Genomic DNA, 25724 nt, shown 5'->3' on the forward strand with positions numbered 1-25724 from the left:
GGGCCTTTTCTGGTTCCATACAAATTTAAGGACTATTTGTTCCAGTTCTTTGAAAAATGTCCTCGGTATTTTGATCGGGATAGCATTGAAAGTGTAGATTGCTCTGGGTAGTATGGACATTTTAACTATGTTAATTCTTCCAATCCATGAGCATGGAATATTTTTCCATCTTTTTATGTCTTCCTCAATATCTTTCAAAAGTGATCTATAGTTTCTAGGATATAGGTCCTTTACGTCTCTGGTTAAGTTAATTCCAAGGTAACGCATGGTTTTTGGTGTTATTGTAAATGGGATGGATTCCCTAATTTCTCTTTCTTCAGTCTCGTTATTCGTGTATAGAAATGCAACTGATTTCTGGGCATTGATTTTGTATCCTGCCACCTTACTGAATTGTTCTATAACTTCTAATAGTTTGGGAGTGGATTCCTTTGGGTTTTCCATATAGAGTATCATGTCATCTGCAAAGAGAGACAGTTTGACTTCTTCTTTGCCGATTTGGATACCTTTGATCCCTTTTTGTCTTCTGATTGCTGTTGCAAGGACTTCTAGTACTATGTTGAATAATAGTGGCGAGAGTGGGCATCCTTGTCGTGTTCCTGATCTTAAGGGAAACTGGCTGACATTCTTGAATTTTACATTAATTCACTTAATCCTCACAATAACCCCTAAGGAACTGGCCCCTTAGGACACATAGCTATGCCTCAGCCTCTAATCCTAAGAGATGGTGTTTTGTGAGCATGGCTGTGTCTTGGTGGAAACAGAGCCAAAGAGACACTTCACTGATCAGAACTAATTGGCTAATTGATATGCTTCAGACATCTTGCCAAGCAAAAGAGAGTTTAATTAAAGCAAAATATCATCTGTAGTAGTACTAGGAGTTAAACTGGTGGGACCTGAAAAATGGAAGTTAGAACTGAAATTAACAGATAACTAGAACGCATCAAAATGTATTTATAGGCTATTGTTATTGGCAAGGAGGCACAGGACATAAAACATAAAGTCACAAAGAGCTGGATTTGCAAATGCAAAATGCAGTTCAGTAGAAGATTACTGGCAGCATCTCATGTTAGAAGGGAAGGGAAGGATGTCTTAATAGATAATATTGAGATAACAGGATTAGCATTTAAAAAATAAAACTAAATTCTCATATATGTATGAAATGACTTATATGCTAGATTATTCATTACAGTAAAAATTTAAACAACAGAACCCGGACACACCTTAAATGAGCACATAAAGTATCCTATAATCTTACAACGAACACTTCAATTTAAAATGCTATGTTTTATTTTTCATTTATTTGCATATAAAAAACTTTTTCCAGTTTTACTGAGGTATAACTGACAAAAATTATACTTATTTAAGGTACACAATGTCATGATTTGATATACCTATACATTAAAAACACATTGTTTTATTTAAAAACAAAATAAAAACCAAGAAAGCTCTACATAAATATTTTTATTTTGCTTGTTTATGAAAGAAACATATATCTAGAAGAATATATAAGACACCAACAAACCTGGTCATTTCTGGGGAAGGGAACTGGTAGCAAAGGGACAGAAGTAGGGGGAAAACTTTTCACTGCTTTCCCCACTTTCGGCCATCTACTATATTACCTATTCACACAATTACACTAAAAATACAAAACAAAACCGAAAAGATCTTGGTTTGATTCCCAGAGCTTGTACTTATTGTACCTTTGGGCTAGTTTATTAAATTGTCAGAGACTCATTATCTTATTTGTAAAATGGTGATCATAATCCCTGCCCCATAGTTATGAGATTTAAACAAGAATATACGAAAGGTTCCTACTACATAACCTGACACATAGTAGACAAATACTGGATCTTGTGTCCATCACTTCCCTTTTGCAGAGGACAAAAACTCCAGTGGCTACGGATTCATGCAGGTAATAGAAATGTGTGAAATGGGTTGGTTGCAGGAGATTAGGGGGTGAAAGGAAGGGACTGTGATAAATTAAAAGTACTCAAATTATTATATGTGTGCACATCAAAGTATCAATTATACATATGTATGTATATTACGTATGTATATGAAGTCTGCTGGCCACTTTTCCCATTTTGCTTTTGTATAGGTATCTGCATTTTACAAAATTATGTGAAACACACAATATGTGTTTCAAACCACCAAAAAATCATTTCAACTATATCATGCTGACATTAGAGTTAAAACAAATACTTTTCAAATTGGTCTCAAATAGTAACTTTCTCTAAGTTGAGTTACGCAATATTATTATGCTGTAGTTTTTCACAGGAAAAAAAAAAAAAGGTCCATGGGAATACACAGCGACTGATTGCCAGACCATAACTGGGAGGTTAAAGCAAAGGATGCCTTTGACAGCTTGGCTATTCCTCTCTGTGACAGACTTGATGGAGAGAGTGCTGCTGCTTGCAGCTAGTAAATCTGATTCAGGTAGCAGTCAGGCAGAGGTGACACACTGAAGCCAAGTCAGAAGGTTAATAATAGCAAAATCACTCATAGGTGGGCAGGATAATGGTCAAAAGCTACAGGAGAAGAATTTCAGGTACATGTTCAGATTTAGGGTGGGGATGATTTGCTAGTACTTCTTGCCTAACAAATTCACTGTTTTGAGTAAGTCAAGGTTAAATAAACAATAGAGCAGTAAACAAATTAGCACTAATTCTCAATTCTCTGGGGACCTGCACATTGGGGGGGGCAAGTTTAGATACAGGTCGAGATATATATACATTTGCTGTCTTACACAAATGTGTGTACTCTTTGGAAACTAGGTACATCATCCATTAATTTTTTATAACTAAACTACTTTCTAAAACTAAATTAAGACCCACATAGACTAAAGTTACTAATCAATATTTGTGAACCAGTCTAGAATTAGAACCACCAGAGACATAGACCAAATGGAAAACAAAGCATTGCATAACACTATTTTTATTACTTATTCTGTGCAAACACCTTCCCAAACTTCAGAAGAACTGTGTCTCATAAATGATACAAGGTCCTTGGCCTTGTGCTACGAGAAGTAACCTCCACTTTACACCTTGTTTCTTTAGTCAAGAAGACTTGAGGAACCCTTGTTACATAAATGTACACATTGCCTAACTGAAAAGCTATCCTATGACCATCCTAATGGGATAGCATTTCTTTTCTCTCATTGGAATCCGCCCAAGTAAAGAAAGTCTGATCATGCCATATACAAAGGCTCTCATACCTTCCTGATTTAAAGACGTCACTTTAAAAAACAGTTGACTTTCTCCCAATAACCTTTTCATAGAGTTTCTATTTCCAATAATAGTGCTAGTCTCAAGGCTGTTTGGCTCCTCTCTGGGGAAAAAAACTGCTTTATATTGCCTTTATCTCTGGGATAGGATTCCCAGTGTTCTAATTTGCCTAATGATAATGGATCACTCTAAAATATTCCTGACTTCACTTCCCCTTCCATCCTTCCTGTAACCTCTTAGTGATTTTCGGACACACAGTTTCTTCTACTTATCACCTACCATGGTGCTGCTAAACCAAGGGAACAGCCAATAAAGTGATGCAGAAAATACAAAATGCCCTTGATGCATTCCATCTTCCTCCTCTGTGTTCCCTAAGCTCTTGTGGAAATCAGCCCCTACCATTTTGTACTGAAAAGCTCCAAACATATGTTTGTCTCATTATCAGGATGTAAACCCACCTTGAGGACCATTTTTTTAAATCTCTCTAGCCCAAGCCTCTAGCTCTGTGCTGACATAACGTAGGTGGGAAAATCATTTTTGACCCAAAAGGAACTGAACTTAAAAAGAGATTATTACTCTTTTTAAAAACGATTATATACTTTTTATCAAACGATTATATATTTTTTATCTTTTTACTCAACCACTGTAGAATTTGTCATTTACATCTAGAACATTTATTTAAAAAATAGAAAAATGCTTAATCAAGCACTGTTTAACTTAAAAAAGCTAAAATTAACAGGAAATTGGGACAGAATTAATAATGACAAATTGGTTGGAACACATTAATATGCTTTAATGTGTTGTTTATCCTTCATTTAGAAGTAGGGATTATGAATGACTGGCTACAGAGATACTTAAAAGGCTCTGCTTTGTTTTTTAATGGAACAAATTTGGTCAACATAATTCACCTTTTCTTTTCATAATTAACTTGCCACAACATAATCAGAGCTCTAGATCACTTTGGTCATGTGATGATCAAAAAACAATATAAATCTTCTCTTTTCAGATGTTATAAAATACACATGGCACTGTGGAGCAATTTGAGTCAGCCACTAAAATTACTGCTTCCACAGAATATAGAGAGACACAGAGAAAGAATAATTTGTCCCTGTTTACAAGAAGAAACTTCTAAATAGAAAATCGCAATCTACTGGTTGAACACGATGAGTCTGTTAAACAGGGACCGGTAGGATTCAGACGCAGAGTTGTCACTTCCTTGGGTTAAGATGCTTTACCAAAAAAGTCAGCTTTACTGTCAAGCTCAGGATAGATAAAACAGGCATAAGATATATGTTAACATGTTTCTGAGGTAAGTCTTTAAAGTGTGACCAGAAGAAAAGGAAAAACGAAACAATTCTCAGCAAAATTAAACAACCAAGTGTTTCTTTGTAAAGGCTCTAACACTTGCTAAATAATCCTTTGTGCACTAACAAATTATTAAGGTTCTCTGTGTTCCGTAGCAGTAAATTTAGTGGCTGTCCCAAACTGTTTCACAAGGCAATACACAGCTCGTACTTGCCTAAGAATGGAAAATTTATTTTGTTTTTTAATCATTTTATGCCCAAAATGAGCTAGAGTACTGATTATATTGCATCAAAAGTGAATTACCAAAAAAAAAAGATGAATTATGTTTATCAACTTTATTTCATTAAGAAGACCACATTTAGGATGATGCCATCTGTTGCTCTTTTATAAAAGTGAGTTTAATGTGCTAATTCAGTGCTACTACCAAAACAATTAAAATGGAGTGGGAAAGGAGAAGAAAAGGCTGACATGAATGGAGCTACATTTGCCTAGATTTTATTTTCTTAGTCTTATTTTCTAAGCCTATTAGAAGAATGAAATGACCATAAGCTTCCTTCTCTGTAAAATGGGGATAGTGATATTATGTGTCTCACTGGGCTGTTAAATGAGATGACATGTAGCACTTAGCACACACTAATTACTCAGTACTTGGCAGCTACTAATATTAAAAATAATAACAAAAAATGAATGGTGAAGTAGATAATAGGAATGTGTTATAATCAACTCTATGGGCTTTATAATTACACACACACACACATATTTCAGGTTATTTTCTTCCATATTGGAGCTGGAGGAGAGACTGTTAAAATTAAAATGATATATTTGGCTTCATCATCATTATTGTTAGAATACTTAACACAGTTTTATAATATGCCAGGCATTTTTCTAAGCACTTCAGTTCTATTAATCCATTCAATTTTTTACTGTGATGAGAAAGATCAATTTTTATAACTGTTTATAGAAATGTGGACACTGAGGTACCAAGATTCAGTAAATTGCCCAAGCAATCTGAACCCAAGGAGTATGGTTTCAGAGAGAGCCCACATTCTTACTGACTATCCTATGTTTCCTTTCTGTAGTCCCATGGCTCAGAGGTATCTGGATAATATTAAATTATTGCAATAACTAGGTTCAAAAATGATCGTCTCTTCACCCTTTCAAATGTTTCATCACCAATTCTGCTGCAATAATAAATTGCTTTCATGTCCCAATCACCATTAATATCTTAAAACTGCGACTTCACACTTAGGTAAAAAATTAATAGTATTTATTTGCTAGATTTGTCTACGATTTTATAAACATATGCCATACACAGCCCTAAAACATCCTTTGAATAAAAGGCAACAACTTTTGAGACAAGGCTAATATAGACAATAATGATGACGGAAGCAAGGAGCAACCAATAATATTTACCAGACCTATCTGCCTTGTGGCAGTAAAGGAGTCAATAAACACCTTTTTTTTTTTAATAAAAAGAAAACTTTTCTTCAAAGGTTTGCATATTTCCCTCGAAGCAAGCTATGGGTTTAAAAGGTTTAAGGCAGCTTTTACCACTCTTGAGGAAATTTTGCATTTCTAAGAATGGCAGGTACCATGTGCTCTGAATAATACTAGTAAATGTTCGCTGTAAAACCGTTCCACTTAATGGGACATTATAAACTCAATGGAATGTTGGAAGAGTACTCAAGGATTCTTCTAAACATGAATATTCCCAAGTTGTGCAAGAATGCTAAGTAGCATCATCCTAAACATATGCTGTTGTTCTCGTTCTCGGTTTCTGTTTATGATAGAGAGCGACAATGGTAATAATGCTTGGCATCTTCTAAGAGGAGGAGTGAGCACTATAAATCCCAGGGACTTTTGAACACTGTTCATCCCTGGGCTTCGCCCCACGCCCAGTGGCAATATAATATGGGGACAGGTCACTAACCGAAGAATCACGAGGGAAGGATTCTAATTGTAGGCCAATGAGCAACTGGTTTGGGCAAATCATTGTCCTCTCTAGGCCTTGGTGTCTTAATGTGAATATTAATTTTTAATATTTCATGGAGTGCTGGTGAGGATAAAGACTGACATCTGCATAAATGCATTAGAAAATAAATATGCTTTGTATGCAATAAGTACACACAAAAGCAGCTGAGGTAGATCACTTTATAACATTTCTGCCCTTTACCTATGTTCATCTACTTTTTTTTTTAAGATTTTATTTATTTATTTGACAGAGAGAGAGAGAGACAGCCAGTGAGAGAGGGAACGCAAGCAGGGGGAGTGGGAGAGGAAGCAGCAGGCTCCAGTGGAGGAGTCTGGTATGTTCATCTACTTTTATACCTACAAATGACTATACTTGCTTCCAATCCCAACTTGAGTCAGGAAAACCTAATTGTTCTTTCCCACCTGAAGTCATCCTCAAGTCAATCCACATGTATAACATGTTTGTTTTGTTTTTCCTCTCTCTGTCTTGGCATACTTCTTCAGTCTTTTTGAAAACTTAGCACAGGGGCGCCTGGCTGGCTCAGTCGATGGAGCATGTGACTCTTGATCTCATGGCTGTGGGTTCAGGCCCCAGACTGGAGGTAGAGATTATTTAAAAATTAAAATCTTAAGGGACACCTGGGTGACTCAGTCGGTTAAGCATCTGCCTTCGGCTCAGGTCATGATCCCAGGGTCCTGGGACCGAGACCCACATCGGGCTCCCTGCTCAGCGGGGAGTCTGCTTTGCCCTCTGTGTCTCCCCCTGTTCGCTCTCTCGCTTTCTCAAATAAATAAATCAAATCTTTAAAAAAAATAAAAACTTAGCACAAAAGTCCATTTTGTAAAAGAAGTCCTCCCTAATTAACCCGGATGTATTTACTATGCCAAATTTTCACTGTGCCCAATGATATCCAACACATGCAGACACAGGCACACAGACACACACACGGTATTTATTTCTTATGCAATCATGCATGGATGCAATGGTTTCCTTTTGGGGGATCTAAACAGTACCTCTTCAACCTTCTTCACTCCAAATGAACTCACAAGTAGAAAGCTCTAAGTCAAAGCCATTAAATGAAAGATCCCAGAAGTAGGAGGAGAGAAGAGAGGGAAGAAAGGAGTGAGGACAGATGTTAAACGAGGTCTTTGATCAGATACACGTGAAAAGCAAAGTAGCCATGAAAGAGCTGCAACCTGCTCAAAGTCAGTGCGTTGGTTTTCCATCACCATATGTTGGAGACTGTTCCCTGGTGATGACAGCAGCTCAGATGGTGATGGGACCACATGGTACTACAACAGCAACATCAACTTGTGGGCTTTAGTGCTTTACAGTCTACAAAGGTTTTCTTACATACTATCCCATACACTGGTATTACCGTGAGGATAAACCCATAGGAATGCTATCCTATTTGAGAAAAAGATTAAACTATGACATGTATCTATTTATTTACCTGCAAATTGGGTTTTATCCTGACAAATTTTGTAAAGGCACCCATTGCTTTTATGGTATCAGGCATACGGTGAGTTGTAAGTTAAGAGTTGTGTGAAGATGATAAAAAAAATCTGTACGTTGGGGCGCCTGGGTGGCACAGCGGTTAAGCGTCTGCCTTCGTGCTCAGGGCGTGATCTCGGCGTTATGGGATCGAGCCCCACATCAGGCTCCTCCGCTATGAGCCTGCATCTTCCTCTCCCACTCCCCCTGCTTGTGTTCCCTCTCTCACTGGCTGTCTCTATCTCTGTTGAATAAATAAATAAAATCTTTAAAAAAAATCTGTATGTAGTACATCTGTTTGGGAAATGGGATTGTAATTCAGCTACACTCTCAAGAAAACGTACAAAGTTGAGTTGCACTCAAAGGGTAATTTTAAAATCATGCTGGAAAAAGAGCTAATATGACATACCTTCAGGCACTAGGATTCTAATGAAATTAAATATAAATAGTTATTGAGGATTGCCAAGCCCCAATTGTTGGACAAAGAGGTAACATACATTCAAAATAGAGTGAGATGTGTAAGTTCTGAGTAAGCCTCAACCATGCTTCCATTTCCACAAGGCCAGAGTTTTGTACAAAATAATATTCTTGGTGGAATCCGAATGGCAAGTAGACAAATAAGATGAGGAAATGTCAACCCACACAGATAATAATGGAGACATACAATCTTCCATCCATAGAAGCTAACGGTAATTTCTCAATTTAAAGGGGAAAAAAAAACAAGTGTTTTCTTCATGTAATATTTTTTTCCAGAAAATATAGTATATGTAAGTTTTATTAAACTTAACATGTGTTCACACAGACATAGGGAGCTCAATTCAAGGGAGTAGACTTGGTGTTCTTGTTTAAAACTCACTTAAACTTTTGGAAGCTGAATTTTTTGTTGTTATTGTAAAATAAAATATACTATGAAGTCCAAAACGCTCATGGTACTTCAAATTATATGCTCATCTATCCCTTCCTTGGATCATAATTTTATCAGGTGTTCCCTCAATATTTGGAGGCCAAATTCACATGCTGTCAATATACCAAGTTGGTACTTGGACATTTTGAACTGTAGTCTTAAGGAGATCCAAGAATGCTTAAATCTGAATTTTTAAAATATAAAGCACTAGTAATCAGAATGGAATAGAGAAAACAGTAACAACAGCTGGTGGTTTCCCAAGAAAAAGAAACCAAATGGAGTGAGACAGAACTCATACAGAATCTTGAATATAAAGACACAAACCCTGAATTTACATTGAATATGAAAAGCAAGGAATAAAAGAATAGCTGGATGGTACATTACTGTGAATAGTGAAAGGAGATACCCATTTGGAAAGAGGCAATTTTAAGGGAATACGTTTCAAAAAATATAAGAAATATTTTCTTGCATAAAGGATTTCATACATGAAAATATGGACTAAAGATAGAAAGAACACATGTAAGAATAACAGTAATGGAAAGGACAAGTTTTATGTCTTTTAAAGAAGGATTTGAAAGAAAAGATAGCATAGCAAATACAAAGCTGGTAGGAATAGGAGTGGAAGACTGAGCTACTGAAAATTATGAAAGCAATAATAACGTAATAGGAACAAAATCTAATGGAGTAAAGAGAAATGGATATAGCACTTCTGCATATTAATAATATCAGGCAGAATTAATCAGGGTTGAAAGGAAAAATTGAGTCATCAGCATATAGATGAGAAAGGGAGCCACACCCAGGGAGAAGGAGTAGATGGGAGAGAGAAGGTCACCCAATGAAATAATTCAGCAGAAGCTGAACATTTAAGGATGACTGCAAATCCAAATCATTTTTAAAATTCTTGGGGCACCTAGCTGGCTCAGTCAGTAGAACAGGTGACTCTTGAGATCAGTTCGAGTCCAATGTTGGGTGTAGAGATTATTTAAAAATAAAATCTTGTAACAAAAAAATAAATCAAATCAAATCAAATTCTGCTCAAATTCCATGTCTTTCAAAACAAGCCTTCTTTGAACACTCCTGTTCATGGTCAGTTGTCCTTCATTTTCCTCTTACGTGATGGATGATTCCTCACACCATTATTAAACTTTCCTCATTATTTTGGAAAGCTGACTATATTATCTTATCAATTATATTGCTTTTTGAAGAATGGGCTGCATTTATTTATTTTTTTTTTCACGGCACATAGTTCAATTCTACAAGCAGAAGGGATATACAACAAATATTTGTCATATGGACAAATGGATCAACCTGCTTTGTTTGCAGGTAATGGTTCCACATTAAAAAGAGTAAAATGACTTATGATATGTATTAACTGAGTACCAGAATCAAAGGGAAAAGGCCACTTTTTTGGTAGCCTCAAAGCACGGAAGGAGTGAATAAAACAACCTCAAACAAAAAGATTGGGTTAAGTAAACAAATAGGAGGCAAAGAGAAAAGATATGTTAGAATAAATTGAAAAGATAATGTGGAAGAAGAGAGATAAGACTTTTTTTTTTTTAAATGAAAGCAAATATTGGGAAACCAATATGAAATTGTCGAGTTTAATTTTATGGGTCAAAAAAGTGACAATAATATAATCTCCCTGATTTATTACTCACTGGTAAGAAGTTCAAGAACAAATACAGTCAATAAAATTCCCTGCTGATTTTGTATAGCTGATTTGAAGTGGTGCCTTGGAAATAATGGTTCTAAATCTATTTGGGTTCCTTACACAGTTTTGGTATAAAAGCATCAAATAGTGTTTGACCCTTTTTTGTCTAAGGCAACTTTTAAAATTGAAATTGCTTCCACAAAGAGCACATAAAATCTTGATCTCTTGGAAATATAATTTCTTGAAGACATGAGTTTTTAATAGTAACATGAATAGGCCCTTAACTATAGCTGTGCGATTTGTCTCACTGAACATGTATTATACCAGGCACTTTGAGATGTTTGGTGGTTAGGCCACAATCGTACATTGGATTATATCATAAATGCTCGTATTTCATCCTAATTAATAAAAAAAAAAGAAAGAGAGAAAAGAAGTAAAAAAAAGAAAAAAAGTGCTTTTCAAATAGTCATCTGCTTTGGAAAGCACTGTTTTATAATGTGTAGTATTTAAGAAACCTTAAAATTATATATACCAAGAGGGAAATCAGATCATGTCACCTCAGCAACTAAAATTAAGGCTCCTCTAACCCTCCTCCCTCCAACTACAAGCCATAGTTAATGTTCATTGCTTGGCTTTGGGTTGATGATCTGGATCTGTTTCTCCTACTACTGAAAGAACTTGTCTGTAATATCCAGATCACTGCTTCACCTTTCTGTTTACTTTCTGCATTGATGAACAGATCTAACCACTGAGGGACACACAGCACTGTATCTCACAGTATGATTGACAGATACCCGCATTTAGCTCTTAAAGAAATTGTTCCAACATTATGTGGACTATAGTGAACATTTTTAGAAACTGTGAAGGCATAAAAACCAACAAAAGCTTATTCAAATTTTAAATTAAGAAACACAAAATATAAATCAATACTTACTTAAAAACGTCTTTCACAGAGCTAAATTCACTCTGTTAATTTAAGAACATAAATCAAATGACAAATTATTCAATCATAAAATTATATGGATTGGTCTATTTGTAAACTTGATAGCACAGAGAAAATATTAAGGATATATGAAAAAGTTCCCTTTTATTTTTTTAAATACAACATTGTAAAGTAAAAAAATTTTAAACCAGTTTTAACATATTTTTAAAGGCTTAGTGTCGCCAGCTAAAACATATTGTGATGTTGCCTGATGGACATAACATTGAGATCTATCTTAAACTTGGGTGGCTTGGATTCAGCCTCATTTTTAAACTTACACTTATTGGACAAGGCTCTTAAAATCTTTAGAATGCTTTATTTCAGTTAATGATGCAAAGTGGGAGTTAAAAATCTCTACCTACCTCACAGAGTGGTCGCAAATGGAACAGAGAGTGTATGGTAAAATAAACTTTAAAGTATTGTTATCATTTAGTATCAAAGGTAGTTTTAGACATCTGGTCCCAGAAAAGATGGTATGGACTTACTTTTTCCTGTCCTTCCCCTCTACATGCCCCAGAAAAAATTCAACAAATAATAATAAAAAATTCTGTAATTTTCATAAAAATACTATAATTATAAAAAAGACTTTCCAACCTAGGAAAGGCCAGGACCAGATGGTTTCACTGGTGAATTCTACCAAACATTTAAGGAAAAATGAATGCCAATCCTTCTACAACTTTTCTAAAAAACTGAAGGGGAGGAATGCTCCCAGAGTCATTTTATGAGGCTAGCATTATCCTGATACCAAAGCAGACAAAGAAAATTACAAGAAAATAAAATTAATAACATCCCTGATAAATACAGATGTAAACTTTCTCAACCAAATATTAGCAAATTGAACTTAATAGCACATTAAAGAATCATACACTCTGACCAAGTGAGATTTACCACTGGGATGCAAAGATGGTTCAACATATGTAAATCAGTAAGTATGACACATCATATTAATCAAATGAAAGAGAAAAATCATATGATTATCTCAATAGATGCACAAAAAATTGAAAAAATTCAACATTCTTCCATGATAAAAAGTCTCAACAATTTGGGCATAGAAGAAATGCGCCTCAACATAATAAAAGCAATATTGACAAGCCCACAGCTACTCAATGATGAAAGGTTGGAAATCTTTCCTCTAAGATCAAGAATAAGACAAGGGTGCCCATTTTTACTACTTCATTTAACATATTAGTAGAAGTCCTAGCAGAGAAATTAGGGGGAAAAAAATGAAAGGCATTCAAATCAGAAAAGAAGTAAAATTGTCTCTGTTTGCAGATAGTGTAATTTTATGTATAGAAAACCCTAGAGATTATACCAAAAAATTGTCAGAAGTAATCAACAATTCTATAAAACTGCAGGATACAGAAATAACAATGAATTTTCTGAAAAAAAAAATAAAGAAAACAATCCCATTTACAACAGAATCAAAAATAAAGACATTCTAAAGAATAAATCTAAGGAGATCAAAGTTCTATATGCTGAAAATATAAAACTTGATGAAAAAAACTGATGAAGACACATATAAATGGAAATGTATCCTGCATTTATGGAAGACCTAGTACTGTGAAAATGTTCAGGCTACCCAAAGCTACCTATAGACTCAATGCAGTTATTATAAAAATTCCAATGGCATTTTCCACATAATAAAAATACAATCTTAAAATTCATATGAAATCATAAAGACCCTGAATAGCCAAAGCAATCCAGAGAGAAAAAACAAAGTCAAGGCCTCATATTTACTGATTTCAAACTATATTACAAAGTTAATCAAAATGGTGTGGTATTGGCATAAAAAGAGATACATAGACAAATGGGATAGAATCAAGCTTCCAGAAATAACCCCAGTCAACAAACATTTAACAAGAAGGCTAGGAATCCTTAATGGGGGATGTATAGTTTCTTCAATAAGTGATGCTGAGACACGTGGATATTCATATGCAGAAAAATGAAATAGGACCCTTACATCACACCACTCACAAAAACGAACTTGAAATGGATTAAAGACTTAAATGTAGGACCCGAAACCAAAAATCACTAGAGGAAAACATAGGAAAAAGCTTCTTGACATTGATCTTGGCAATGATCTTCTTGGATTTGACACCAAAACACAAGCAATAAAATAAAATATAAACAAATGGGACTACACCAAACTGAAAAGCTTCTAAATAGCAAAAGAAACAATAAATAAAAATTTAAAAAGGCAATCTATAGACTAGGCAAAAAGTATTTCAAACCATTTATCTGAAAAGGAGTTAAAATCCAAAATGTATAAGGAACTCCTACAACTCAAGAGTAAAGAAAAGAAAAAGAAATCAGTTAAAAAAATGGTCAAAGGATTTGAATAGACATTTTTCCAAAGATGACATACAAATAGCTAACAGGCACATGAAGAGGTGCTCTACATTACTGATTATAAGGAAATGTATCTGAACCACAAAGATACACATTTCATACCTGTAAGAATGGCTACTCCCAAAAATATACAAGATACCAAGTGTTGGCAAAGATGTAGAAAAAAGAGAACCTTTGGGCACCGTTGCTAGGGATATAAATTGGTACAGCCACTATGAAAAACATATGGAGGCTTCTCAAAAAATTAAAAATAGAACTACCATATGATCCAGCAATTCTCCTTTTGGCTATATATCTGAAGTAAATTAATCACTCCTGGACGAGGTAGCTGCACTCCCATCTTCCTTGCTGCTTTATTCAAAATAGCCAACAAATGGAAACAATCTACGTGTCCATCAATGGATCAATGGATAAAGAAAATGTAAAGTACATATACAATGGTATATTTTTCAGCTGTAAGAAGGAAATCCTGCCATCTGCGACAACATGGATGTACCCTGAGGGCATTATGCATAAGTTAGGGAAAAAAATTGTATGATCTCATATATGTAATCTAGAACTTCTCCCTCAAACTCAGAGTAGAATGGAAGGCTAAGCAATGGAGGAAACGGGGAGATGTTGCTCAAAGGTACAAACTTCTTCATTCTGGAGATATAATATGTGGCATGGTGATTATAGTTAATAGTACTAAAATTATATTTGAAGTTTGCAAAGAGAGTAAATCTTAAATGTTCTTATCCCCATGCCCCCCCCACAAGGTAATTATGTGAGTCGGATGTATTAACTAAGTGTATTACATTAGTCATTTCACAATATGTATGTGTATCAAATGATCATGCTGTATATCTTAAGCTTATACAATTTAATGTATCAATTATATCTCAATAACTTTGGGGAAAAAACACATGTTATATGTGTTTTTATATTTCCAAGCATGGACGTATTTATCTTTTTATTGGTATGCAATTAAAGTTTTCTGTAATATAGGAATGCCAACTTTGAAATTTGTTGAGACTTGCTCCACAGACTACTGTGTACTCAATGTTTGTCAAGTACTTTGTGTGCCTGAGAATTCTATTTTCCACCTAAGCGTGGTGTCTATATGTGGTTTTTGAATCAAGATTACTACTTCTTTTATTCAAATCTTTATTTTTTTAATATATTGAGTAATGAGAGGTACACGAAGTAATACAATCCATGAATTTTTCAAACTCTTTTCCGATTTGTAATTTTTCTTCTTTATATATAACTTGAAGGTATGTTATCAGCTGCATGTGAATTTAGGATTGTTATATCTTCCTGATTAACTAAGGTGTGTGTGTATATATATATTTAAAAACAAGGTAGGGAATATCAGTCTACTCAGTATTAAGGCTTAGGTTATAGCTACAGTAATCTAGACAGGATGGTTCTGGTACAGAGATAGACACATAGATCAATGGAATCCATATGATTTATGGCAAAGTTGCACATACAATTTAGTGGAGGAAGGACAGCCTTTTCACCAAAAGGCGCTAGAGTAAGTAGAAATCCATTGGTTATGATAATAATAATTTAAAAACCTCAACTTAGATCTTACACCTTATATAAAAATTACTTCAAAATAGATCACAGACTTACAGGTCAAATGTTGAAGTATACAATTTAGGAAAAAAAACATCAGAAAATCTTTGGCATCTAGGGTTGGGTGAAGAGTTCTTAGATTTGATACTGAAAGCATGTTTCACAAAAGGAAAAACTGATAAATTTGATAAATTGATAAATTTGACTTCATCGAAATTCAAAACACTTCTTTGCAAAAGACCCTGTTAAGAGGATGAAAATAAAAATTATAGACTGGGAGACAATGTTTGTAAACAACATATCTGATACAGGGATTTATTATATATAGAATATATAAATAACTCTCAAAACTGAATTTAAAAATAATCTAATTAAAAATTGGGCAAAAGACATTATCAGATATGCTACCAAGCAAGATACACAGATGACAAATAATCACATAAAAAGATGTTCAATATCACTAGCCATTTGGGAAATACAAATTAAAACCATAATGCAATGCCACTACACACGGTATATTTTAGAATGACTAAAATATAAAAAGTCCTAATACCAAATGTTGGCAAGGATGTAGAGAAACTGGTTCATTGCTGGTGGGAAATAAAAGAATATTGCCACTCTGGAAAATAGCTTGGCTGTTTATCCTAAAACTAAAAACGTACTCTCCCAAAAACCTAGTAATCACATTCTTGAGCTTTTACCCCAGATAAGAGACCTATGTTCATGCAAAAACCTGTATACAAATGTTTGTGGCAGCTTTTTTCGTATTAACTAAAAGCTGGAATCAACCTGATGTCCTTCGATGGGTAAATGCTTCAACAAACAGTGGCACATACAAAGTAGCAAACTATTGATACACATACTTGAATGGGTTTCAATGTAATTAAGTCGAGCGAAAAAAGTCAATCTCAAAAGTTTATATACTGTGTAAATCCATTTATAGAACATTTTTGAAATAACAAAGAAATTGACATGGAGAACAGATTAGTTGGTGTTAAGGGTTAGGGATTGTGCAGTGAGAGGGGATGGATATGGAAATAAAGAGGTAGCATGAGACAGTCTAGTGGGATAGAAGAGTTGTGACTCCTGATTGCGGCCATCGTCACATGTAACTACATATGTGATATAATTGCATGAAAATACACACACACACACACACACACACACCAGTACTTGTATAACTGGTGAAATAAATTCTGTGGATTATACCAATATCAATTTCCTCATTTTTATATAGTATTATATTTATGTAAGATGCTAACATTGGGGGTCTTTGTTAGGGGTGTTTGGGCCCTCCCTGTACCTTCTTTTGTAAGTTCCTGTGAATTTATAAATATTTCAAAATAAAAAATTTTTTAAAGTCTTTTTGGAAATATTTTGAAATTATTTTGCTACTATACAGAATAAACAGATTTGATGATATCAATATGATTTTAAAACTTGTATGCATTAAGCAGTAAGGATAAGACATAACTCATTCCTAAACATAAAAGAAACTTAAGCAATCAAGAATAAAAGGACAGAATTTTAAAATCCTTACATAGCTACTATTTTATAGCCATGATAAAGATTGCAGGTAGAAGAGATAAATACATAAATAATTAGTGCAAAAATGATATTCAAAATATTTAACAATTTTTATGATCTGGAATCTAACTGATCAGAGTAGACTGGGACCAATTAGAACATATGCCAACCATAAACAGCAGAATTTGGTATTGGGGCAAAGCCATGGAATATCCATCATATATGACTTATCTGGGTTTGATTTTATTATTTCCTCCACAAAAGATTTATATTCCTAAAGTGTTCGTATTTCATAGTACTTCTAAGCTGAAAATACTGGAAAGGGTGCTATATCATTGGATGAAGCATACCTCAAAGTACTGCTATAAAAAATCATGACTAATATGAATAACTACCAGTTACCAAAATAAGAACGGTTTCTATTAAGATATTTTAAATTTCAACTTTTTTTTATAAAACACCCTAAATATCAGTATAGAAACAAAATAACATCCAAATTAGTTTGTTCATAATATATACATATATATATTCAATATATCAATGACTTCAATTTTAAAGTTTTAATACTTGAATAGTTAGTATCTTTAGAGTCTTTTTTTTTTAAGATTTTATTCATCTATTTGAGAGACAGAGTGTGTGAGCACATTAGTGGGGGGGGGGAGGGCAGAGGGAGAGGGAGAAGCAGGCTCCCCGCTGAGCAGGGAGCCCTACGAGGGACTCGATCCCAGAACCCCAAGGTCATGACCAGAGCCGAAAGCAGGCACGTGACCAATTAAGCCATCCAGATGCCCCTAGAGTCTGTTTTACTGAATTCTTCCTAGTAGAAAAATTTGAAGGTGCTTTACAAACATAATCTTAGCAGGTTTATTAGATTAGGAAAACAAATATTCAAAGGTGAAATTAATTTGGTCATATTTATTCTTGAGAAATCGGATCACTAATTAGCAATACAAACTTAATGAGACAACAGGCCAAAGCCCCTATTCTAAAAAGAAATAACCTATGCACTCTAGGAACAGAATGGGAGTTACGAAAATAAAAGTATTCATTTCCTAATCTGTGTGGCAGTTAAGAAATTCACTTAAGGAATGACCTAAAACTATATACAGATGGCTAACAGACACACGAAAAGATGTTCAACATCACTCATCATCAGGGAAATGCAAATCAAAACTACAATGAGATATCACCTCATACCTGTCAGAATGGCTAAAATTAACAACACAGGAAACAAGAGATGTTGGCGAGGATGCGGAGAAAGGGGAACCCTCTTACATTGTTGGTAGGAATACAAACTGGTGTAGACGCTGTGGAAAACAGCACGGAGGTTCCTCAAAAGTTAAAAGTAGAGCTACCCTATGATCCAGCAATTGCACTACTAGGTATTTACCCAAAGAATACAAAATAACTGATTCAAAGGGACACACCCTGATGTTGATACTAGCCTTATCAACAATAGCCAAATTACAGGAACAGCCTAAATGTCCACTGACTGGTGAATGTGTTACTGTGTATATATATATACACAGTATATATATATATATATAGAGAGAGAGAGAGAGAGAGAGAGAGAGAGAGTATATTTTTACGGAATGTATCAGCTATAAAAAAGAATGAAATCTTGCCATTTGCAACAACATGGATGGAGTTAGAGAGTATAATGCTAAGCGAAATAGAGAAGACAAATACTGTATGATGTCACTCATATGTGGAATTTAAGAAACAAAACAAATGAACATGGTGGGAAAACAAAGAAAGAGACTAACAAGAAAACAGACTCATAACTGTAAAGAACAAACTGAGGGTTGCTGGAGGGGAGGTGAGTGGTGGAGGGGACGGGTTAAATGGGTGATGGGGATTAAGAAGGGCACTTGTGATGAGCACTGGGTGTTGTATGTAAGTGATAAATCACTGTATTGTACAGCTTGACACTACTATTACACTGTATGTTAACTAACTGGAACTTAAAAACTTGAAAAAGAATTTTTAAAAAAATGACCTAAAACTAATTAGTGCTTTCTATTATTTTAAAAAGGCGAGCCTCCTCTTGAATAAAAAATTCTACTTAATAAATATTACAAAACATAGCTTATCCTGTTTTCCTTTATGTGCATTTTGGACAACATTTCTTAAAAAAGATAAATAGCTCAAAACTCTAACTAAATGTCAATGGAAATGCAGTTCTCATGTAGGTAAACAGGTAGCGATTATGTGATTTTTTTTTTTACAGTAACACGAGAAAACTCCCTTATAACTCAAAGACACAGAATATAGAAATGAATCCACCTAGTTCTCAGAGCTGTGATTACAACTTTGTGAGAATTTAGAGTCATTGTAACAGAATGGAGGGGGACAACCTCCAATCTATCAGTATTAGGCTGGAATTAGGTAGGCGGGTAATTTTAGCCTACATGGGTTTGTTCATTTCCATCTCTCCAGGACACTAGAATAATTCAAGTCCCTTAAGGTAGGCCAACTATTCTGAATTCCTCCCTTTGTCTTCTCTGAGGCTTATTTGTTGGCTCAGAACACACAGGAAGGAAAAGAAAGGAGCAATTATTGAGAGCCTGTGGAGCCACAAGCACTGTCCCTCTTATATGTGAAACTAAATCTGCATGGAACAGATATGCATCCCATTTTACAGGTAAGAAAGCCAGGCTCTCAGAAATTAGGCACCCTGCTCAAGAGCCCACAGATTTGTGTTTGGATGAGAGCTTTCCACAACTGCAAATCTCACACGGTTACCTCTCCTATATGTCATAGTTTAATTACATTTCAAGTGTAAGAAAAGAATGGTCCTACAATGCTTAAATCATTTCTTAAAAAGATTTATTTATTTATGTGAAAGAGAGAGTGCGAGCGAGGGGGCAGAGGGGCAGACGGAGAGAATCTCAAGCAGACACCCCACTGAGCATAGAGCCCGATGTGGGTCTCAATCTCATGACTCATAAGATCAGGACCTGAGAATTGCTTTTGACGTTAACCCTAGTTCAGTGATTCTTGGGGGATGTGTCACCACTGGGATGCTTGTGATTGGAAATGTCTCAGGAGAAACCCCATGGTATTGACTCTGAGGGCCGAGGACAAATACGATGATGTTTTATACGCAGTTCACTGATCTTGCATCCAAACCATTTAATAGTTAACTGTGATTTCTGTGGCATTTTGTAAAAGACTGTCTTGGCTTGCTAAATGGCACTCCCCCAAATACCAATATTAGAATCCAGTAGTAGGTGGAGACTTTTTTCTGTGATGTAGACTGGTGCTAAAACTCTAAAAATGCAGAGCAATGACAAATGCACAGAATGTAGTGACTTCAGAACTCTAGTGTGAGAGAAGGAAGTATGCTTTTATGTTTAGTAGCAGTATTATCCTTCAGGTAAGAAATCAAAATGGTTGCTTTGCTGTCAATAGATGGTTATTTAATATGTATTTGCACGGAGCCGTCTATGTTCCCACGTCCCTCTTGATAACAATAAGAAAACATTCGCTAGTTTTTTCTCTAACCCAAGAATAATTTAAATCAGTTGATACCTCCCTTCCATCTCTCTTTCACGCAGCTTCTTCTTTTTATAGTTGACCAAGGAATTAACTTTTCGTACCAATGTTAACAGAACTACAAACACCCACTTTACAACATGCACCCATATCTGCATCCATGTCCACATGTACCTGTGTACATTGATAATAGTATGCACACATACACAACATATGGAATTCCATTCTGAGATTAAAATATTAATTATGATAATAATCAAGACTTTGTGGTACGCAACCCAAGAAGGTCTAAAATGTTTTTTAAAAGTACTGCATAAAACTTTTGCTTCCAGGTAGGATGAAGTGAGAACTTATAAGCTATAAGAACACATAAAAAATCTATACAAAATGCAAAAAGTAAACAGCTTAAAGGGACCAGAGCCCTGCTGAAACCACAGATCCAGGCTTCCAAAGAGGAGAAAACCGTGGAGAGGTGAGGGAAGAACTTGCAGTTGACTTTATTGACTGTGGGCTGTGGGAAGAACCCAGACATGGCCTAGGAAGAAGTCCACTGCTGGAGGTTAGGGAAGCCAGCAGAAAGTTGAGGAGTCTTGAGGGACTGGAGTGACAAAATATAGACTCAAGAGATCTTAAACACACAACCCATTATCTCATGTGACGTTTGTCAGATGAAGACGGTGCAAGGTCTAGAGGCAAAAAGCTAAGCTAAAACCCCTGAAATGCACCACAGATTTTTGTCAGTCTTGCAATACTAAGAAGATAAAATATTTTTTTAAATATTGGCATTCAAAAACTGCCAAGAGGAAGGCCCTACATAAACACATTGGCCCTGGGTTTGTCCTGTGGACGAGATCCAAAATCCAGCCTGCCTCTACTTTCTGTATGGTCCAGAAATGAAGAACAATTTACATACTTTTAAATGGTTGCAAAACAAAAAACAAAAACGCAGTATTTTGATATTTTAATTCTGAAAGTATACGAAACTCAAATTCTCTGTTCATAAACAAAGTTTTATCAAAATACATCCATGCCCTTTAGTTATATATTGATTTTGCCTGCTTTTGCAAAGTGAGAAGTTACAAAGAGACTGGATGACCCACAAAGCCTAAAATATAGGTGACCTGACCCATTACAGAAGATGCTTGCTGACCAGCAAATGGGCAGTTAGTTGAAAACCCTGGGCAACCATCCTAAAACAGAAACAAACCAGAGATATATTGAGTCTTACCAAAACTCAACCCAAACTCCTACTGGCTCAATTTCAGATTGGATTAAGGAATTAGCCTCCACTCTGTCTCACTGGCATAGGGAGGATAAATCTTTGCTGGAGAAGGATCTCATCATCTTGAGCCTCTATAATTTTTTATACACATTTTATACACATTCCAGCACCCAGAAAATTACTCTACTTTGTTTGGCCTGAGCAGAATGTATAAAGAAGCCTGACTTAATTGGTGAGCTCAACAGCAATCCATTAACACTCAACGATTAAACATATTAAACATGCAATTTTAACCTATGTTTTAAAGAAAAATAAAACAGAAATAACAGTATTACCTGAAAGCAATTTTCTTGGCAAAAAAACTCAAAACATGCATCTGGAATGATAGTATTCTAACTAACTAGATGGTATTTTCCATTGTAAAATATTTCAGTGATATATGGAATAAAATCTAGGAGTTATTTATTTTGTAGAAAATGAAGACAAATAGTAATTGACGGCTTAGAAATCATTCTGAACTACAAGACTGTATTCTAGGCTTGTTTTTCAATGACATGTGCTTCGCAGACACTGGCATTGTATTTTAGGTACCTACCATTCTGAGAAGACAGACAAGCACAGATGTGGGAAAAACTGATAACACTGGAATATTAAAATTATGCGATGTCTTATGCCTACATTTCTCCCAGAATTTTAAAATATGATTTTAATAGCTTTCTCTAATGAAAAGAATGACAGCTGAGAAGTTCAATATGTCATAGCACTGCAAATCGTAAATTCATTTTAATTAGGACATACTAAGGTTTTACATCTGTGGCAAAAGTAAATTGTAACTTCCATACATAGCAGATCAGGCCATTTTAATTTATAACCGATTACAATCTGCAGCACACGTCCTACTGGTGTCAATGAAATATGTAACCTAATGGTGCTCAAAAGTCCAGGTCACATAATAATTTTATGGGATTCAACCACATGCAGTCATGCTATTATACAGAAGGCATACAGATACAGTTATGAATATAAAATTCAATATAGAGATACTGATTAAAAACTGGATATTTATGCATTCCAATATGTACATACAAATGGTACACTATAATTTTTAATTTAACTCAGTGTATAACTAGCTTGTGAACAGTTATCTTATAGAAACGAACAATGTTATCAAAATATTATCTGAGAAAGCCAGAATTATTGTTAAAATCAAAGGACTTTCAGAATTAGAGACTTTTTAAAAAGTTGACTTTTCAAAAACTTTTTTAAAAGTTGAAACTCTCCTCATCACTCTCTCCACCTTTAAGAGCTCCTCCATGATAGATGCCTGTGAACAGGACTCCAGTAGCTTCAGGAGATAAAGGCTTGATTGTGGTCAAATAAAAAGTCACAAGGACAGTATGCTGTTTATCATTTTAGCTAAATTTTAAGTGTTCTTTTCACATTAAACTCAGTATCTTTAAAAATTACAAGTATCATCTGTAACAGACTTCATCTATATAATTTACTAATTTCCAAGCAAGGCTTACACTCATCTAATCCTCAAAATTGTTTAAAAACAATGAAAACAGTTGATTTCTAAGCAAGTTAATATTATTACACTGGAAACTAGAAAATACTGCAGATAACCCAGGATGTTCATGCAATTGGTTATTTAATTCAAGTATCTGATTAAAGGAAAGTAGCCCTACGTATAGACCTTTCTACCACGGATTCCTTAATAACTAGCCGAATGCCATGCCTCTAAACACAAAAATCAATATAATTTATAGTTCCACAATAATGTTTCTCTTTACACCATGTTCAATTCCAGTGAAAAGATCAGAGTCGTCAGAGAGACATATTGCAAACAAAGGTCCTTAGAAGGTGGTGGAAAGTCAGGCCAGGAGTCACAGAGAACCAACAGAGATGACAGCGATGTGATATCCGGCACCGTCTTCTCAGAGAGAGAAAGGAAAACCACATGGCACTGCTAAAAAGCTGTGTTAATTCTCTCTCCTAGCTGAGCATTAAATATTACATCTTTCAAACGGTCTCAACCACATGACTGCTTCTTGAGGTGAGACCCTCGTTTAAGAAACACAAACATGCTCAAAGTGCAACGCAGAAATATCACAGAAAGTCAATGACCTACCATTCTCTTTGCACTCTTCTGGAGGTTTAGCCTTTTTCGCAAGTCGTGGATCCAGCCATGATGTTGTCTTTGTGTTATGGCTGAAAAGAAAAGAGATCACTCTGAACAGACACATACTGAAAGGAATCAAGTTTATTCCTTAAAAAAAAAAGGGGGGGGTTGTTAGTCCAACAAAATTGCAATCGATACACTTAATTTGCTTACTGGTTCTAAGTAACCCTGAAGGTGGTGTAAGAGTAATTGTGCAAGGCAGCTGTAAATTTGGCAACCTCAGCTCCCTGTCCTCAAAGCAGCTATTTTTATTAAAATCAACTAGAATGTTGCCAAGTTAACCTCATTGAAAATGCAGAACTCATCCAGAGGAAAAGGAATTTATTACAAACACAGGATTCTGCAGTTGGGAGAGCACAGTTCGCAGGCTCTGATACTGCTTCCTCACTTTTGCAAAATAATTATTTTCATCTTAAACCTGCCCTTTTCATAAAGAGTTGTTTTGTTACTCTTTAACTCCAGAGCTGGCAGCGGCAGTATGAAAGTGATGAAAATTACAGCATGTTCTCGGGATGCCTACATTTTCTCAAAAAAGTGATTAATAGCAATGTCATTAACCCATATTTAGCTGTGTTCCATCTGAATACTTTCAATCCGGCTAGGAAAGCAGAGGGTAAAAATGCCTGTATTCTAATGTTTCTAGAATGGAAATTCTGGGAATTAATAATAATTTTCATGACATTTATGCTTTGAAAAAAAAAGTTTTCTGGCAAACCTTTTGTCAGAAATTTTAAAAACAGAGGAGAGATGTTTTTAGAACAGTGTTTCTTAAAGAGGCCCTAGAATCACCTGCATTGGAGTCACTTGGTGATTAACAGTACACATTCTGGGTCTTCACAGAACTACTGAATCAGAATCTTTGAGGTTGAGCCACAAAATCTCCATCATTGGCAAGCACTCCAGGTGATTTTTATGCACATTATAATTCGAGAACCACTCAAAAGCTCAAAACTGCTATTTGGAACTAAAGTCTTTACTGTGTACAGCTGTTTCAAGTGATCTCATCTACCAATGGACACATTATCAAGGATGTGACATTTGTGAGGGCTTCAGAAAAAGCATGAACAAAGTCACAGGTGTGGAAAAGTGTGAGGCTCATACAGGGAAGAGTCAAAAGGCCAATAAATGGAACATGAGAGAAAACAGTAGAAAATAATATAGAAATATAATGTAAAGCCAGATAACAGGGTATTTGAGCACAACTATAAGAAAGTCAAGTGATAATGATGAAAGTCAAATGATAACAATTTCACATATATCTCCTCTTTCTTCTTTGAAATTTAACTATGTTAAAGCAAAGGTCAGAAAATTCTCCCAGGCAGCATATTTAATAGCAAACTTATAGAGACCAGGTGCCTCTCTAAAGGGCAAAATTTCAAGGCAGGAAGGAGGAAAGATGGAGACAAGCCGGGTAGTGGGGAAGCAAGTCTAAGGTGTTCAAGGACCTAGTGTTTTCTGGATGATGATCCTATGTGTAGAGCCATCTCTGATTAGAAAATGGAGACATTAAGATTCTTGGGTCATGAGGTCTCTGCTCCTGAAGGAGATTCCCTTTTATTTCTGACTTTCATGTGTGGTAAAGAGAAAATACTCTCCATTGCATTCTTCACATAGGAACTTCACAATGATTGATGCCTCTAACTAAGCAGGGCTCTCATAATTTGATCAGATAAAGGCTGTGAATTTGGCCAAATTATAAATCATCAGGAGAGTATGCTAGCTTTTATTTTCTCCCAATTTGACCTTGGGAAAGCCTGATGGTGCTTTGTTACTGAGTTTCAGAAGCAAGTAAAGTACTGTAGGCACTTTCATCTTATTCTGGTCCTCATTTGTAGTCCTATCAGTATCATC

At 35.3% G+C, this 25724-nt stretch overlaps 1 protein-coding gene across 1 annotated transcript in view; it reads right to left on the reverse strand.

The window, feature by feature from the left end:
- Positions 1 to 25724, reverse strand: part of MAGI2 (membrane associated guanylate kinase, WW and PDZ domain containing 2) — a 1281842-nt gene that overhangs the window by 420149 nt on the left and 835969 nt on the right. The window contains exon 10 of the mRNA XM_034641709.1: positions 23823 to 23902. Within this exon, the coding sequence (XP_034497600.1) occupies positions 23823 to 23902 (80 nt within the window). The remainder of the gene's footprint in view (positions 1 to 23822; positions 23903 to 25724) is intronic.

This window comes from Ailuropoda melanoleuca, chromosome 1 (assembly GCF_002007445.2).
Source record: "Ailuropoda melanoleuca isolate Jingjing chromosome 1, ASM200744v2, whole genome shotgun sequence".
NCBI classification, from domain to species: Eukaryota; Metazoa; Chordata; class Mammalia; order Carnivora; family Ursidae; genus Ailuropoda; species Ailuropoda melanoleuca.